This window comes from Kogia breviceps, chromosome 1 (genome assembly GCF_026419965.1).
Source record: "Kogia breviceps isolate mKogBre1 chromosome 1, mKogBre1 haplotype 1, whole genome shotgun sequence".
In the NCBI taxonomy this organism is placed as follows: domain Eukaryota; kingdom Metazoa; phylum Chordata; class Mammalia; order Artiodactyla; family Physeteridae; genus Kogia; species Kogia breviceps.
Window position 1 is genome coordinate 21,260,161 of NC_081310.1, and position 19,653 is coordinate 21,279,813.

At 38.2% G+C, this 19,653-nt stretch overlaps 1 protein-coding gene across 3 annotated transcripts in view; it reads left to right on the top strand.

Annotated features, from left to right (window-relative positions):
- The first annotated feature begins 6,774 nt into the window (after positions 1–6,774).
- Positions 6,775–19,653, top strand: part of FBXO28 (F-box protein 28) — a 30,196-nt gene continuing 17,317 nt past the window's right edge. For all 3 annotated transcript variants that reach the window (XM_059069477.2, XM_067028298.1, XM_067028305.1), the window contains exons 1-2: positions 6,775–7,089; positions 17,179–17,288. In XM_059069477.2, the coding sequence (XP_058925460.1) occupies positions 6,823–7,089; positions 17,179–17,288 (377 nt within the window). In that variant the 5' untranslated portion in view covers positions 6,775–6,822. The remainder of the gene's footprint in view (positions 7,090–17,178; positions 17,289–19,653) is intronic.

Genomic DNA, 19,653 nt, shown 5'->3' on the forward strand with positions numbered 1-19,653 from the left:
AAAACAACTTGCCTTTGAACATGTCTTTGATATGCACACCAACCAATTCAGAGTCCAACCACCTCCTTTTACCAGCCTCTGTCAGTTCAGGACACTATTCCCTTGCCCTAAATCACCCCAGGGCCAAGTACAGGACAACTAGAGACAACCTGGCAGCCCAGAGCCTGCTAAAGTTATTCAAGCTATCCAATCCTAAACTTGGTCAACTTGCCTATCTCGCTTCACCCATTCCTTCCCCCGAAAACCACAATAAAGGCCCTGGGCCATACTTCCCCTCTGTTCCTTCTGCCTCATAGGCACTTAATCTCAACATGCTCCAAATCAGACTCACTTTCTCTCCTCCCACCCCCAGCCTGAGCCTTTCCCTATAATCCTCATCTCCATTAACGGCCCATCCGGTCATCCCATTGCTGAGTTTGTATAACAGTGTCATCTTTAACTTTTCCCAATACCTTATTTCCAACATCCAGTCATTAAGTACTGTCAGGTTTTTTTCAGTCCTGTCACGTTTAACAATTTTTAACTTTCTGTGCATTTCTAGTTTCCATCCTAAAAGTCACTGCTCTATTTCAGGCCCCAAAATCTTATTTTTCCTTAACTACTACACTATCGTCCTAACTGATATTGTTACCGAGTCCAAGTTCACTCTGCTCTCCACAGGACAGGCCAGTAAATCGGGAGACGGGGTGCTGAGGCAAGGAATAGCGACTTTATTTGGAAAGCAGGGCATCCAAGAAGATAGCGGACTAGCATCCTAGAGTACTATTTTATCGGGGTCTGGATGCTAGTTTCTTTTGTAGAACAGAGAGGGGGAGGAGGTGAGGATGAAAAGTTAAAATGTCATAAGTGTTGCAAAAAATCTCCTAGTTTGGCCAGCCTCGGGGAGGGGATGTATTATTTTTTTCTTTCTTGCAGCCATTCACAGATGGGCAGGGTCAGAATGTTTCCCTGTGAGCTGAACAAAGGCACTTTAGTTTAACATTTAGGCAGAGGGGCAGTGTTTCCTGAGGGAGGCCATTATGTACATCAATAGCTATAGACAACATCATTTTAGTGATTATAGTAACAAAGAGCAACAGAGAGCAAAGATTAAAGTAAAAGAAACAGATCCAACCTGGAGTCAGATTTTGTTCTTCCCTGTTACAGTATCACTACCTACCAACTCTCTGCCTTCCAATGTAGTCTTCCTATTATCACTAGAACCATTTTTCTGAAACACACCAATGATCAAGTCATTTCTCTATCTCAAAATGGCTTCCAATTGCCCACAGCAATAGTTTTTGCATGTCTGCGGAGTGGTAGGTTTTGAGAAGCTGCCTCAGGCAACAAGAGAAAGGTTGAACGGGGTGAGTCTTGAGTCTTTCACTTGGCTTTAACTAGAAAAGATCTGTTTTTACCTGTTCTCTGTATTAGGGTTCTTGAAAGGTATTCACTGTAAGAAATCATTTTCACTACTTTATCAGTCTGGGTTCAATCAAGAGAGAGAAACCATACAGTATTTTGAACAGGAAAACTTTAAAATATAGATTTAATACCTCTAGCAGCAGATTGGAACAATAAGAGATTGGATAGTAAGCAGTATAAAGAGAACTCTAAAGAATATACAAATGGCAAATATAAGGAGCAGCCATATCCTCTGAACTAAGACACAGCAGTGCCAAAGAAACTCCTCCGGGCCTGAGACCCAGACCTTGCTGGAGGGCACAGCTGTGTCTCACTGGACAGCAGAGAAGTTGAGGTTGTGTCGTGCTGTGCTGGCAAAACTTGCTGGAAATAATCCACCCTCTGAGACTTACTGAAAGACACCTCCGGGAGGTGTCTCACCAGAGGCACTTTACCACAAAACCATCCGAGGGAGGATGAGGTTCCAGGGAGAGCTGGTGTCCACTGGGTGCTCCTAACTGCAATGCAGTGCGGGAGCTGGTGCAGGAGAAGCCACCCACGTGCTTGCTGCAGGAGCCTGCCAAGCAAGCACACTGGAACCAGTAAGAAAACCCTTTCCTGTTGCAACATCTCTCTGGGAAGGAAAAATATTTACAGGGCCCATATCTGTTTTCACAAAGCAGTCAAAAAGGGTGAATTTAGAGCTCAGAGGCAATAAACTGATAACTGGCACAAGCATTTCAAAAGAATTAAGAGCAAAAATAATCACCACTAGTTTACAGAATTAAAGTCCAAAATCCTGTACACACATGTACTTTCCTGATCTTCTGGTTGTTTACATAGTTTGTGTTATTTGCTCTTACTGTTCTTCTCGTTTGAAATGTCCTCATACCCTTCGTCACTTTTTAATTAAGAAAGCGTCCACAAGTATCCCAATACCATCATCCTTCTAGGTAAAGCTGAAATGTAACCTCTGTGAAGTTTTCCCTGATCCTTAAAGTTGGAATTAACTACTACTTACATGTTCCTATAATTTTTGTTTATACACTTTTCTAATGGCAGGAGAAAGCTGAATCACTTTGTATGAAAAATAGTCCATGAAGTTCAACTTTTCTTTCCAAATAAACTTTAGAAAGACTGTATATGAGGAAATAAGGAGACGCCAGTCCAGCCAGCCAGGTCAATGGAATCAGTTCAGTGGATTCATGTAGTAACCAATGTTGCAGTCAGATTCACATCCTCTCAGGGATGTGAAACATCATTTACGTTAGTATCTTCCCGGTGCCTTTTCCATCTAGCAAGCAATAAGCACTTGCTGAATTGAAAGTTTAGTGGGCTAACTTTCCCTAGAGTCAAAGCTTTAAATTAAAAAAAATGCATCTAATAATAAAATTTTGGACATGTGCCATGACAGGAAACTACTCATCTAGTCCAAAAATGTGTCTTAAAAAAATAGTAAAAGAAAAATAAAGTTGGAGGTCTTACACATTCTGATTTCAAAATTTATTACAAAGTTACAGTAATCAAAACAGGGTGCTACTAGCATAAAGACAGGCATGTAGACCAAAGGAATAGAATAGAGAGCCCAGAAATAACCCACTCATATGCGGTCAGATGATCTATGACAAGAGTGCCAAGATCATTTAATGGAGAAAGGACAGGCTCTTCAACAAATGGTGCTGGGAAAACTGGATATCCACATGCAAAAGAATGAAGTTTGACCCTTACCTTGTACCGTATACAAAAATTAACTCAGAATAGATCAAAGACCTAAATGTAAGATCTAAAACTATATCTCTCCAAAAAGAAAAAAGGCAATAGCTTCATGACGTTGGATTTGGCAATGATTTCTTGTATATGACACCAAAAGCACAGGCAACAAAGAAAAAATAAGTAAGTGGGACTACATCAAACTTAAAAACCTCTGTACATCTAAGGACACAATAAACAGAGTGAAAAGACAACCTACAGAATGTGAGAAACTATTTGCAAATCATTGACCTGAAAAAGGGTGAATATCCAGAATATATAAAGAGCTTCTACAACTCAACAACAACAACAAAAATTAAAAGCTAAGCAAAGGCCTTGAGTAGACATTTCTCCAGAGATGACATATGAATAGCTAACAAGCATCTGCTCAATATCACTAATACTTAGGGAAATGAAAACTAAAACCATGAGGATATATCACCTCACACTCATTAGGATGGCTACTATCAAAAAAAAACAGAAAATTACAAGTGTTGGCAAAGATATAGAGAAATTGGAACCTCTATGCACTGTTGTTGGGAATGTAAAGTACTGTTGCTGCTATGGAAAACAGTATGGTGGTTCCTCAAAAAGTTAAAAATGAAAATACCATATGATCCAGCAATCCCACTTTTGAGCATATATCCAAAAGAACTGGATGCAGGATCTTGAAGAAATATTTGCATACCCATTTTTATAACAGCATTATTTACAGTCGCCAAGAGTTAGAGGCAACTCAAGTGTCCGTTGATGAATAAACAAAATGTGGAATATACATACAATAGAATATTATACAGCCTTAAAAAGGAAGACAATTTTGACACATGCTACAACATGTATGAAACTTGAGGACATTATGCTAAGAGAAATAAGCCAGTTCACAAAAAGACAAACACTGGAATGATTCCATTTACATGAGGTATCTAGAATAGTCAAATTCATAGAAACAGATAGTAGCATGGAGGTTGCCAAGGGCTGGGGGCAGGGAGGAATGGGGAGTTGTTGTTTAATGAGCATAGGGTTTCAGTTTTGCAGGATGAAAGTGTTCTAGAGATTGCACAACAATGTGAATATTCTTAACACTACTAAACTGTACCTTTAGAAATGGTTAAGATGACAAATTTTCTGGTTTTTTTTTTACTGCAATTAAAAAAGAAAAAAATACATGGTTAATTAGAATCCATAGAAACCCTCAAAACTCTTTTTAGTTAGTCTATGAGTTCACTCTTCTTTCTATATGTTACAAATCTGCTAACAAATAGGAAAAACAATGTCTGGTTTTAGTTTCCTCTTTTCATATATAAAGTTCATCTTCCTGTTGGAGGTGCCACTGAATAGCTTAGCCCCCAGCATACCTCACTGCACCCAACCCAATCCTATCCTCTCAGAACACACCTTAACCAGGAAAGCAGATGGATAATGGGGCCAGGATAATGTACAGTGACTATATTACATTACAGTAAACTGACTTGAAAATCTTTAATCTAAGGAATTCAAAAGTCCACCCTGCTATCTCGGCTCATCTTCATATTAACTTTGTGAAATAAAGAAGGAAGGTAATATTATTCTTTCATTAAATATGAAACTAGAAACACAGATCTTAAGATGCGTAGGTCCATCCTGTACTAGAGATCATTATCCTGCAACGATCCTATGGTAGGCTGATGGGGTAAAAACCACATTTAGAACTCAGAACTCCTAGAAGTTCAAATATCTGTTTTAGTTACAAGTATTTGTTTTGATTGGGAAACATCTACAAAACAAGCATTGTTTTCAATTATTGAAACATAGCAATCATTTGTTTTGAAACTTTCTCTTTAAAAAAAAATATGTAGGGGACATAGGGGCACAGATCCAATATACATAAACAGAAGACAAGTTAAATGGGCTTACTGGCAGGAAGTGGTTTAAATTGTTTCCAAAGTTTTATTCTGTTGTTTAGAGCAGGGGTCAGCCTGGCCTAGATGTTAACTAGTTGACCACATGTGGAGAGATAAGGGAGTAGGAAGACTTTTCACAGGTCCATTTCAAACAAAACAAAATTGCATATAACTAGTCGATTTATCCAGTAGACGACAGGAGTGATGATTCACTTCTTAAAGGATTTTCTTTTTTCTTTTTTTTATTTTTATTGTCTTGGATTTTCTTTTTAAAAAAAAATCTATTTATTTTATTTATTTATTTTTGGCCGTGTTGGGTCTTCATTGCTGTGTGCGGGCTTTCTCTAGTTGCAGTGAGTGGGGGCTACTCTTCGTGTGGCACGTGGGCTCAGTAGTTGTGGCTCATGGGCTCAGTGTTTGTGGCTCGCAAGCTCTAGAGCGCAGGCTCAGTAGTTGCGGCACACGGGCTTAGTTGCTCTGCTGCATGTGGGAGCTTCCCGGACCAGGGCTCAAACCCGTGTTCCCTGCATTGGCAGGCGGATTCTTAACCACTGCGCCACCAGGGAAGCCCCTAGGGGTTTTCTTTATAAAGATAAAGCATGATTCCATTTACAGAAATTCAGTTCCAATCCAACCTATCAAGAAAGTATATAACTCTAATAAAGCAAGGTAGAAAATGAACTCATTTCAGATCAAATTGTAACAGGTTCTATGAAGATATAGCAATACCCTAGGTAGAAAAATGACATTAAAATCTATTATGGAGATAAAATTAACAGATTATAAATATGCACATACTTAGGCATAATTGAATGCTAAGCAATCCTAGGGTAGAAGAACTAAAGAAGTAACGTCAAAGAATTTTATGATCTGCAACAATGATGGGTAAAATGACCAATAGTTTACATACCCATGAATGGGGAAAGGACGCCAATTCTAACAAGCTAACCACTACCACCACCTCCAGTTCATCTCCTTCCTTTAGTTGCCACTCCCTTTCCTTTAGCCCTTAGTCATGCCTAGCTTCTTCTGCAGTTTCTACCATGCAACAATTAAATTCCAAATCAAAGCAGGAAAACAAAGGACACATTGCAAACTTAAAGATTAAAGACCCAGAACGAAAGACAGAAAGCTTCAAAATTTAGTGATTTGTGCACCTTTAATCCTTGTCACAGGATAGTACAAGGATACGTAATGTACAATGTGAGAAATATAATTAACACTGCTAGAGGTGATATATGAAAGCTGTCGGGGGGGTCCCTCCTACTTTCTGTCTTTGTCGATTTGGCTATTTCAGACATTTCATATCAACGGATTCATACAATATGTGTTCCTTTGTGTCTGGTTTCTTTAATTGAACATGTGTTCAAAGTTCATTCATATGGTAGTTTTAATCAATCCCTTATTCCTTTTTCCCTAAATCAATTATTACTATGGTTCTTGAAAAATGATGATACTCTACATCATTCCATTGACACTTACTAGTTAACATAATTTTTATCTCCCTTTATCAGGAAAGCACTTTAAGAAAATTGGAAGCACTTTAAGAAAATTGCACGATGAAGTTAATTTTAGACAGGGTTCCCTTGCCCTCAAGTCGTTTCCAATCTTAGAAGAAAGGTCTTACAAAGACTATCTTTCTTCTCTGCTTCCCACTTGAACAAGCAGCAATGTGTCTCTCTCCGTCTGTCATCCACGGGCTCCTCCCCCTTCTCCAGGTGCCCCTCCCCGGCGGCTCAAGAGGCGGAAGTGACGCACAGGAAGTGTCCCTCTTCCCCTTGCAGTGGGAGGAAGGAATCAAACCCCCAAGATGGCGGCGGCGTCGGAGGAGCGGATGGCTGAGGAAGGAGGCGGTGGCCACGGCGACGGCGGCTCCCCTTCGGCCATCGGCTCTACCCAGCGACTGCCCCCACCTCCCCCGCCCCAGCCCCCGCAGCCGGGGTCCCAGGCTCCCCCGGCCCCGGCGCTGGCTCCGGACCAGCTGCCTCAAAACAACACGCTCGTGGCGCTGCCCATCGTAGCCATCGAAAACATCCTCAGCTTTATGTCCTACGACGAAATTAGCCAGCTCCGCCTGGTGAGGCCCCCACGGGACCCCCGCCGCCCTCTCCACCGGGCCGAGGTTTGGGGAGGGCCCGAGAGGGAAAGAGCGTTCCCCGGGGAGGGAGCCCCTTGGGAGCCGCTGCCGGCGCCAGAGCACCGAGCGCGCCCCTCCCGCCCCAAAGTCTCTGTCGGGGCCGGTCCGCGGGTCTCGTCCGGATTTTGCCCTTGCTTAGGGGCTGGGGGCGACTGCCTGCGGGAACTTGGCCTTGGGGGGGCTCCGTGACCCCCACCCGGAAGCGGGGCCGCGGCCGGGGAAGCTGCGGGAGCTGCGCTTCCCACCTCCTCCCGACCTGAATGTGGACGCCGGAGGGGTCTCGCCTCCTGTCTTTTGTATATCACCCTCCAGCCTCCGGCCGGAGTTGGGCCAGCACTCCGAAGTAGGCGAGATGATCCCAGCCAGGTTTGGTTTGTCTGCGAGAATAACGTATTGTTCCCCCGCCGCCGCCCCCCCTCAAGTTTCTTGTTGCAGAAAATAAAGTCGGATCGGTCGGTCCTCCCAAAAGGCGGTAGAGGTTTGGAGGAATTGAAACGTAGCCTCAACCCCAGCGCCCTAGTTGACCGGTAAAGTAGAGCCCTGAGAAGTGACTATTCCGGCTTTGCCTCACCCCTGATACTTCCCACCCATAGTGAAGCAACTTGCCCCTTGAGAAGGTTTTTTTTCTGTCCTGCAATTCCTTTTCTAACTAGTGATTTACTCCCACCCGCCAGATTTAGGAGAGGTTTTATACCTTAAAATCACAGTAGTTCAGTCCATGATTTATGAAAATAAGTTGCCATTGGGATTTTCTTCATTCCAGAGGTTTCACTGGAGGTTTGTTGAATATCTTAGTTCAGTCAGGTATTTTGTTTCCTTTCAGTGAATTTAAGTGGTAAGGAAATTGAAGGAGGTGGACATTTTGAAATGATTGCAGACCGATTCTGTGTGGAAGCTAAATCTGTGGTCGGGTTGATTTTAAGAGGACAAAGACATATTGCTGAATGTGCTGTGTATAGCATTTTCTTAAAAATCAATATGCCATATTTTAGGTGTACACCTCCAATCTAAAATTGATTATAATTGTATTTCTGAAATGAAAGTATACTTATTTTTTTAAAGGAAGCTTGTAAATATTCATTCAAACTGGTGGACAGTTGTTTTTTCTTGTCAACACAGCACATTAACCATGCCAGTCTGCAGGATGGAAAATTCTTCATTTGAAAAGTGATATTTCAAAATGATTGTCCCTTAATTTCCAGGACATGTCATCCAGAATTTCTTGTAGAATCTTAAATATTCCTTCAAATTTTTATAAAGGATGATGTTTGATCAGAATTCATGGTATACATTCCTGGTGTCTGGAAATTAGGCATAGCATTTGATTGAATTGAGCCTTTCAGCCAAACAATGCCTTTGTAAAGCTTGGGATGTTCACAGTTCTGTTTTATAAGTGTTGAGGAAAACTGGGGGGTGGGGGGAGTTGTTCATTTGTTGGTCATTTTATTTTTTAAAAAATTAAAAACGTTTTTAAAGGGGGGAAAACCAGCCTGTCCTAGGGGACAAAGTTAAAAACACACCCCACAATTTATTAGTAAATGACATCTCTTTCAAGTGAAATATTCAGCTGCATTCTTAATTTTTAAGCACTTGTCTATTCTAGTGTTTTAAAGATACAAATTTGTAGTTTCAAAGATTTTTTCCATAAGGAGTCCCTTACCACCCGTCCACTCCTACCCCCCAAAAAGATTCTGCTGCCAGTTTTACATCTTAAAGATGGTTTTTTTTTTCCCCTCTGCTTTAGTAATGGGGAACTATTTCTTATTCCTTTCTTAAGGTTAATGGATAATTCTTAGATTAAATGGATAACCTTTTGTGGGGATTTGGAAGTGTCTTTGGTTGTAGATTCACTGGTTTGATGTCATAAGGTACAATTCAAGTAACATGAAAGATTCTTTCTTGCCACTAGATGTCAGCATTAATTTAATTACAATCATTTAATGAAATTGGCTGCCTGGAGATAGTGCTTGTTAGGTCCTTTACATGCCTTTTCTCATTTAAGTGACCCTTTATACCTAAATGCTGTTTGCCAGAAAATCAGTAGCCGTGTGTGTGCTGCTATCTGGCATATAAATTACGTAGTTTCTTGAGTGGAGTTAGGTTAGATATGATTGGAAGAGAGTGATATTAATTAAGAACAGAATTGGTTTCCATAAAGCTAAATGTCAACTATTCAGTGGTTGATGAGCTAGTTTATTTATTTTTCAGGTGTTTCTTGTTTTCTTCCTTCCCAATTTACTTGCCTTATTAGGACCTCAGTCATAACTATTGTTAGCACCTAAATTAGAGGACAGGTGCTTGATCCATGTACGTAACTACTCTGTCTTTTCTTGAAAAGATTTGCTCTAAGTTGAAATGGCTAAAATAACATTTCTCAATTATTTGTGCAGTTTAGTTGATAATTTGCTTCCTGTTGCCATGAATTATTGAAGTTTGACTCTCCAGTTTAGTTATTTCCAAGGGACTGTCCAAATGCCTTATTAAATTGGATTATGTTTTGTTTTTTCTGCCATTGACTGTTTGCTCCAAAAATGTACCTGGAACTTGGAAATCCTGGTTACACAAAAATAGCTCTTTAAATATTTAACTTCTCCAATATATTTAAAATTAATTGGATGAACACAGCTTTTGAAATGACAAAACATGTACTTTGAATTGTTCTGCCAGTAAATCACACAAATTTGTGCTGATGCAGCATTAGATTGTCATCTAGGCCTCCTTGGCAGGTATTAGAGTTTTTGAAACAAGTGGCACAGGTTAAGAAGTGAGGTCCTACAGCTAGTTAGAGAGCAGATCAAAGCTAACTTTGAACGTATAACTTTGACTCATGAGTACAGTGTCCTCACTCACTGAAAAAATGAGTATGGGAAGCTTTTTAAAAGTTGTCTTAGGGAATTCCCTGGTGGCCCAATGGTTAAGACTCCCGCTTTCACTGCAGGGGGTTGGGGTTCAGTCCCTGGTCGGGGAACTGAGATCCTGGAAGCTGCTTGGCACAGCCAAAAAAAAAAAAGTTGTTTTAGAGAGATCCTGTCATATTTTTTCCTCTGTGATTCTAGTGGAGCTCCTGTAAATTTAATGGAATCCTATTAGTGGTTCAGGACAAATTTAACTAAAAGTTGAATTCAGAAGTCCTGCTTATTATCTGGAATGAAATTTTCCAGTTGGTAACAAGGTACATAAATATATGCTTTTGTCCCAAGATATTTCTCTAAAGCACTCTATCTAGTTGTCTATTACTCATTTCTAGTTCCTTTCACATCTTTTCTTCAAATGAATTTGAAAACTTCAGTTGTAGAGAGGGTTGATTGGTAGAAAATATGAAGGAAAATGGGAAACCATTACTTGTTTTTTTAAGTAGGCAAGCTGTCTTCCTCCTATCTCTTGCTCTATACCAGTAGTTCTCAAATTTTTTTTGTCTTGGGACCCCTTTACACTCTTAAAAGTTATTGAGGACTCTAAGAGCTTACCTTTGAAAAGTCTAGAAAACACAAGAATACGCAATGCATAATTCCCTTAGCTGTCATCACATGTCATGTTACCTCTAGAAAATTCTCCTGTATCTTGTGAGAGAATAAGCATGAAAATAGCAAATAACATCTTAGTATTATGAAAACAGTTTAGCTTTGCAAACTCTTGAAAGGATCTTGGGAATCCCAAGGGTCACACACTTTGAGGACCACTGCTCTGTATCGCTGTATTATAGAAAATGCACTCTCTGCGTTGCTGGGGTTTTTTTTTCCCCTACCATGTCATCATCAGGTTATTGATATTATTAACAGGTGCTTAAGTATAGGTAAGAAATTATAATATTTTGGGGACAGTTCACTCCTGCTCAATCTCAAAGCAAAGGTGTTCAATCAGTAACCCTGTCCACAGTATCATCATTGAGACAGAACGTAAACACCTACCTTGAGCACCTTTACAAAGCACTAGGCCAACAAATGCATGGTAGTAAGTACAAGAACGTTGAGGTTAATCAGGAGAGGCTGCCTCAAGATCATGAATTTTCATCCAGTCAGAGGTAGAACATTCCCAGCAGAAAAAAGGCATGTAATTATCCTAATTGTTTTGCTCAGGCTAATATTAAAATAAATTTATATTTTCTTTCCAAGTGAATATTTAGGGAGGACACCCAGAGAATTTTTAATTTGTTGTAATTTTACCAGCAGATGATTGAGAGTTAACTCTCTCTCTCTGTATATAGTATTGTATCTCAATCCATGCCAGGTAGATAGAATTTTTTTTTATAAAAGATTAAAGTATTCTTACAAAAGAGGGGGCAAGTTGTATCAATATTTTTAATAGGTAAGGGAAATTAAGAGGAGTTCACTGAAAAAACAAATAGGCCTGGCTCATTCATTGTTCATTTTTTAAATGATTTTATCACCTGTCATTAACTGTTTGCCACATTTGCTTTACCTCTTTCACTTGGTATGCTCATTCACTATTAGAAAGTAAGGTGCAAATATAATGACATTTACCCCTGAATACTTCTTCTATATAATCACAATATCATCACTTCCAAGGGATTTAATATTACATTTTATATCCAGATTTTTTAGTTGTCCTCAAAATGTTTTTTTATAGCTTGGAGGGATTGGGGAGGTAGTTAAGGTTCTTAAATCTAATAAAACATTAGACTCTTTAATCTAGAACATTCCTCCCATTTTTTCACTGTTTTCATTCTTTCATGACTTTTTGAAGAATCCAGCCCAGATGGCTTGTCAAATGTTCTACACAGCCGATTTGTCTGATTGAGAGGATTATAGGAAGATCTTGGTCTAGCTCCATCCCTAAACTTTAGTAGTGTGGTAAGAACCCCCCACTAATGTCCTTAAAATAAAGAAGTCCTACTTTCTAGACTAGTGCCAACAGTTTCTATAGCAGTGGAGTATTATTTGAGACTCTAATCAGTTGAGAATAATTAGGATAATCATTTCGATCTGTACAGCTACTGTTCACTAAATTTAAAAAGATTCAAATCAGGAGACCTGGATTCTTTTTTTTTTTTTTCCCTACATAGCTTGGTTTTTATTGAGGTGCCGTCCTAGGCACTTCTCCAATCCTTCAAATAATCTTGTGCAGCCAATACAAAAAAATAAGGAAACTGAGAGTAATCCATATTAGATTAAAGTCCACATTAGACTGATACATATATATGTATATATATATATATATAATAAGTATCTATTTGCTAGAGGACCCTGATTCTTAATTTCATTTTTTGTCCCTGAGTAGCTGGATGACCTTGGACAAGTCATATAAATTCTTAAGGCCTCAGTTTTCTCACTGTAAAAAGAAAGGACAGGTTCTGGTGTCTACATCCCTTTCAGTTCAAGGGTCTAATAAGCAGCCTAAGCTTTGATAATAACTTCCTAATTAATTGGAGAAAAACATGAACTGTTCATTTGAAAACTGTAGAGCACAAAATGAGTACATAAAAATGTGATTCCATTACAGTATTTCCTTGATTCCAAGGTATAGTTTCATATTTTAACCTTTTATTTTTCCTCTATTTTTTTTGGTCACGCCGTATGGCATGCGGGATCTTAGTTCCCCGACCAGGGATAGAACCCAAGCCCCCCTCCCCCGCCCCGGCCGTGGACGTGCAGTGTCTTAACCACTGAACCGCCTAGGAAGTCCCCATTTTAACATTTTTGAAATGAGAATGCATCCTTATCAAATTGCATGTATATTATTTTGGCAGTACTTTTTTTTTCTTCCAGAAGAGCTTTTATTAAATTGGTAACATATCTTAAAGTCTTTACAGCGTCTTAAACAAAATTGAAGAAGCCCAGCATACTATATTTCAAGGCATCTAAGATATCTGAGAATGAAATGCTAGCAATTATATTGTAATATATCATATATTGGAAGACCATTCCACTGTCAAATGTTAAAAGATGAAAAATGTACATCTTAGAATCAACTAAGATTTGATATTAAGATTAGGTTTGACAGGAAAAGTGTGGATTTCATGGATTTATGGCGTACGTGTCTTGCATTAAGAAGGGCCATAGTGGCACAACAAATTTAAAAAGATTTCTAAATAAACACAAGTGAAGAAAAATTTTTATTACTGACCACTTAAGTTAGAAAATGATAAAAAGAATAAACATGGCATTTTAAATCTTGAAGTAATTAACAAAGAAAGAAACAAATCTGTTCTTCATACTAGAACAGCAAATAACAGAGAGGCCAAGCTAAATGTCTTCATTGTAGACTGATTTGTTCCATTAGTTCCCTTTTGTTTTTATAGTATATATTTTCCTAATCTCTAAATACACTGATTGTTTTTGACGTAGTCATCATCTTTGTATATCAGATTCTAGAATTTTATTTTTCTGTCTTGGGTAAATTGCCAAATTGCTAGAATTTTTGTTTTGTTTTAATAACTGGAGAAATGAAATTTCTTCCCTTTAGCCTTGGGAAATAATTAAAATATCCCCAAATTTAGAGCTACACTTTAAATAAGATAATTTTGTTTTGCAAGTTAACATACATTGTCAGCAGTTAACATTAAACTGCTCACCTTGGGGAAAATTAGTGTATTGCTGTTTTTCAGAGGTCACCATGCTTCCTTCTGAATCCTAAACAAAAGATAGATACATCCTCTATCGTGTCTTTGTTTTTATGCTGTCGGTCAGTCAGTGCTTATAGAACATTTATGAATGAAAGAATACCACATTAAATACTGTTCTTTTCCTACAATATCGACTAATGCTTCAAATCTTTTTGGCTTTTGTGGTGCTATTCTAGTTTGTCTGTCTTTGTGACCTCCTATTTTCTAATTTTTTTTTTTTTTTAGTTGAAGTATAGTTGATTTACAGTATTCGTTTTAGGTGTATATTTTCTGATCTTTTTTACCAGCTTTTAATTATAATGGTCAGTTGAGGCTCCATTTATAAGCCTTTATTTTCTTGTCTTTTACTTCATTTGGGATTCATCTGCAGTGGTTTCAGCTATCTTCTTGTGAAATTTCCAGAACCATAACTTTAGTCTTAACATTACAGTTGCTTACAGAAGATGACCAATCAACTGTATCAATCCTAGATCTCTCCCAAAATGGGTGATCTTTTTCCTTTTGAACTTACTTCTCATTACTGTCTGATTTTCCTGCTCAAAACATGAGAGATTTTATTCCTCTCAGCTTTGCCTACATATCTGATTTGTCTTCAGAAATAGTTTGCTTGCTAATGGTTTATTCCTTCCAGGCTTTGTGCCTTTGTTCTGTCAGTATTAACTTGGCAGTCCTAGTCCTCTCTTCCTTTAAAGCCTAGTTCAAATCTTGTATCATGTGAAGTCCCTCGGTTGACCTTATCTGGTTATTTATTCATATTCTCATCCCCCAGTCCGTTGTATACTCACACTAGTCAGTACTCATTTCATTGCATTTCTGGATTATTAAGAGATACCTAAATTCTAGTATTTAGCTAGATTCAGTGCAGCAAAATTCTAGTATAATAAAATAATGTAGAAACTACCTTGGAAATTAGTATAGCAGTAATTGACCTTAATTTTTCACTTTGTAAGTAAACTTTTTTTTTCAGTTTTGAGATGCAATTGATATATAGCACTGTATAAGTTTAAAGTGTACAGAATAATGATTTGACTTTAAACAAATTAGGAAATCATCACCACAGTGGGTTTAGTTCCAGTATTTAACTCAGAAATTATCAAAGAGGTTATAGAGTCCACAAATAGAAAAAGTATTTTTCTACAAAGTTGTGTTAGAGGGTGTCTCACATCAAGTAGTTTTAACAACGTTAACAACAATGCAACCCCCAATTTTTATTCCTCAGAGGCACCACTTTCAAGTCTTTGGGTTGTTTGTCTTCTGTTGATAACATCTGTTGACTTCCTACTACGAAAGATGAGAATTTAGCCTGCTTTATTCCCCCTCATCACACACAAAAAGACATACTCTCTTTTCCTTCCTCCAGTACCATGATAAAATTTCTTTTTTCCTCACATAAAGTTCAATACCAGTGTTCATGGCAACGTGTTTACGCAGGTTTAGGGCACTGGTTCTCAATGTGGTCCAGGTTTACCAGAGGGGTTTCCAAGACCCTTTTCAGGGAGTCTATACAATCTAAAATATTTTCATTACTTTACTAATATATTAGTTGCCATTTTCACTCTCATTCTTTAATGCAGAGGAAGCAGATATGAAAATTCCCTTGTTTCTGTTAAACCACGGATCAGAGATTTGTAAAAATGTAACTCATTAAATATTTTGTTTTAGAAACAGTTATTTATGTTAATACATATTGGGTTTTTTTTTTTTTCAGTAGACACTGAACAAATGTTTATAACTTACTAGTTAGAAATAGATTCCACCATATTTTAAAATATAATTTTTTAGAATTACTCTTAGTACTTAAACCTTATTATGTTTTCATTTACTTTGAAACGAAAAGAACTGTTTATCTTCATACCTTTCATTTGGTATACTGGGATTTAGGGACTAGCTAGTATTTAATATTAGAGTATCAAAACCTTTATTAGCTCAACCCAGTTTACCAGAATTTTTGTCCCTATAATCTCAGGAGAAAGCAAACTTGTATCAAAAGTTTCATCAGTATTTCATTTCAAGTATTTGTCAAGCATTTGTTTTTAGGTGCTATGAGAGATAGAAGCATAAGACAGCCCTTGCCTAATTGACTTAGCCTTGATGTAGATGTATCTCAATAATATCTCAGTGTTGCACTTTCAGCAACACCTATACAGTGAGAATTAATGTCCAGGTTGATCACTTTGAGTCACTGCAAAATACTCAGGAAACAAAGAACACATGTATTTTGTGTAGTAGGTTTCATTAAGATAAAAGAGATACTGGGATATCTCAGAAATATAAGCAGTATATGAAGCAAAGTTTTCAAATTAGTGGTAAGTTAAACAAAATTTATTTAACATAATTTTTATATAGCACTTTATAATTTACCAAGTGATTTAGTATGTGTTATTTAATCCTAATGACATCTCTGTATAGTAGATACTATCCATATTTTACAGATGTCTGATTCAGGCTTTCAAATAGAAGCTGACTTGCTCAAGGATGTATAATGGTTGGAGTCAAATTTAGGTGTTCTGACTTCAGATCCTGTACTTTTATTGTATAAAGACACCATGTTTTTTTTTTTTTTTTTTTTTTTTTTTTTTTAGTGGTATGCGGGCCTCACTGTTGTGGCCTCTCCCGTTGCGGAGCACAGCCTCCGGACGCGCAGGCTCACGGGCCCAGCCGCTCCGCGGCATGTGGGATCTTCCCGGACCGGGGCACGAACCCGTGTCCCCTGCATCGGCAGGCGGATTCTCAACCACTGCGCCACCAGGGAAGCCCAAGACACCATGTTTTTAAAAGATTCAAAGTAGTTAAGTTTCTGTTGTACACATTGAAATATTTTCGAGGATATGACAGTTTCTGGTATAGGCTTTGGCCATCATAATCTGTCATACTTAACCCAAATAACTAGAAAAAATAATTTAAAACTCTCATTCTGGTTATAGATCATAAAAACTTTGTGAGCAGTTACACTCAAGTTTGAATATGTTTTTGGCCAAAGGAGAATTTTCTTATTTCAAACTATTAAAAACTTTCAAATGTGTTGTTTTAATGATCATCAAGGTTATAGTCTCTGAGCATAGTAGCAGGGATACATCCAGAACATTCAACAAATACCTAAAGTAAGACTCAGCACTTCCACTGCAGGGGGTACGGGTTCAATCACTTGGTGATTGGTGGGGGAACCAAGATCTTGCAAGGCATGTCTCACAGCCCAAAAAATTTTATATATATATATAAAGGAGTAAAGTATTCCTTGCCTACACATAATACTAATTTTTAAATGCAATATTGTAATTTACAATGAGGGATTCACCCACATTTACTGATTCAAAGATTCATATAGCAAACTGGGGAACAATACTGGCACAGAGAATTTTGAACCATCAGTTATGAGCCTAATTTAATAGTTGCCAATTTGGTTTTTACTTTTAAAAATTCTTCTTTCTCATTCTCTCTTCCCATAGGTTTGTAAAAGAATGGACTTGGTCTGCCAGAGAATGTTGAATCAGGGATTTCTAAAAGTGGAGAGGTACCATAATCTATGTCAGAAACAAGTTAAAGCACAACTCCCAAGGTATGTTATGGTTAGCATTGGCAATAATTTACAATTGGGGATTTTGTTTGTTTCTTGATTTTTTGTTTGTTTGTTTGTTTTTTAATCTCAGTAAGGGTTTACTTGGGTTAAATGGTTTCCAAGGTTTTGTAGCAAAGGGTACACATATCACAATAAATCATTTTCCTATGGCTTGTTCAGTTCTCACCATATCTGTTCAACATTTTGGTTCAAACTAGGGCATTTAGGCAAGAAAATGAAATAAAAAACATCCAGATTGAAAAGGAAGAAGTAAAACTCTATTCAAAGATGATATGATCTTGTATACACATGATATTGTATATAAAATACATTATTAGAACTAGAAATGAGCTCAGCAGGGATACTGGATTAATACACAAAAATCAATTGTATTGGGACTTCCCTGGTGGTCCAGCGGTTAAGTCTCCGTGCTCCCAATGCAGAGGGCCCAGGTTCAGTCCCTGGTCAGGGAACTAGAATCTACCACATTCTGCAACTAAAGAAAGATCCCATGCATGTCCCACAACTAAGACCCAGCACAGCCAAATAAATAAACAAATAAATGTATGTATAATCCTATGCACTATCAATAAACAATCCAAAAATGAAGTTAAGACAATTCCATTTACAATAGCATCAAAAAGAATTTTAAAAACTTAGTAATGAATATAACCAAAAAAGTATAAAACTTGTACATTAAAAACCACAAAACACTGTTAAAAGAAATTAAAGAAGACTTAAATAAACAGAAAGGCATTCTATGTTCATGGATTGGAAGATTTCATATTAAGATGGTAATACTCCTCAAATTGATATATATATATATATTCAGTGCAACCCCTGTCAAAATCCTAGCAGTCTTTTTGCAGAAATTGACAGGCTGATCCTGTAATTCCTATAGAAATGCAAAAGGCACAGAACAATCAAAACAATCTTGAAAAAGAACAAAATTGGAAGACTACCATTTCCCAGTTTCAGAACTTACTACAAAGTTACAATAATCAACAGTGTGGTGCTGGCATAAGGTTAGACATACAGGGACTTCCCTGGTGGCGCAGTGGTTAAGAATCTGCCTGCTGCGCCCTGGTCTGGGAGGATCCTACGTGCCGCAGAGCAACTGAGCCTGTGTGCTGCAGCTAGTGGGCCTGCACTGTGGAGCCCGCGAGCCACAACTGCTGAAGCCCATGAGCCTGAAGCCTGTGCTTCGCAGCAGGGGAAGCCACCGCAGTGGAAAGCCCGCACCCCGCAGCAAGGAGTAGCCCTCGCTCACTGCAACTGGAGAGGGCCTGTGTGCAGCAATGAAGACCCAACACAGCCAAAAATTAAATAAATAAATAAATGATTTTTTTTAAAAAGGAATCTGCCTGCCAATGCAGGGGTCACAGGTTCGATCCCTGGACTGGGAAGATCCCACATGCTGCGGAGCAGCTAAACCCGTGTGAACCCGTGTGCCACAACTACTGAAGCCTGCGCGCCTAGAGCCCATGCTCCACAACAAGAGAAGCCACCGCAGTGAGAAGCCCGCACACCTCAATGAAGAGTAGTAGCCCCTGCTCGCCACAACTAGAGAAAGCCCACATGCAGCAATGAAGACCCAACACAGCCAAAAAATTAATTAATTTTTTTAAAAAAGGATAGACATACAGATCAATGGAATAGAATTGAGAGTCCAGAAAGTGAACCCTTAAATTTTTAGTCAATTGATTTTCAACAAGAATGCCAAGAAAATTCAATGATGAAGGATTAGTGTTTTCAACAAATAACACTGGGACAAAAGAATGAAGTTGGAAACCTTTCTCAAACCATATACAAAAATTAACTGAAAATGAATTACAGGCTTAAGTGTAAATGTCAGTGCTGTATTATAAAACCTTGAGAGGAAAACGTAGTCATAAACCTTCATGAACTTACATTAGGCAGTGGTTTTTTAGATCCGACACCAAAAGCACAAGTAACAAAAGAAAAAAGTAGACAAACGAGAATTCATCAAAGTTTAAAATTTCTGCCTCAAAGGACACCATCCAGAAAATGAAAAGACAGCCTGCAGAATGGGAGAAGACATATGCAGCTCATATATCTGTTAGAGGACTTATATCCAGATTGTATTAGAAACTCTTATAACTCAACAGTAAAAAGATAAATAACCCCAATTTGAAAGTGGGCAAAGGATTTGATAGAAATTTCTCCAAAGAAGATACACTAAAGGCCAAAAAGCCCATCAAAGATACTCAGCATCATTAGTCATCAGGGCATTGCAAATCAAAATAGTATGGGATACTGGTTTACACCCACTAGGATGGATGGCTAAAATTTAAAAAGACAAATGTTGGGAAGGAGGTGGACAAATTGGAACTTTCACATGTTA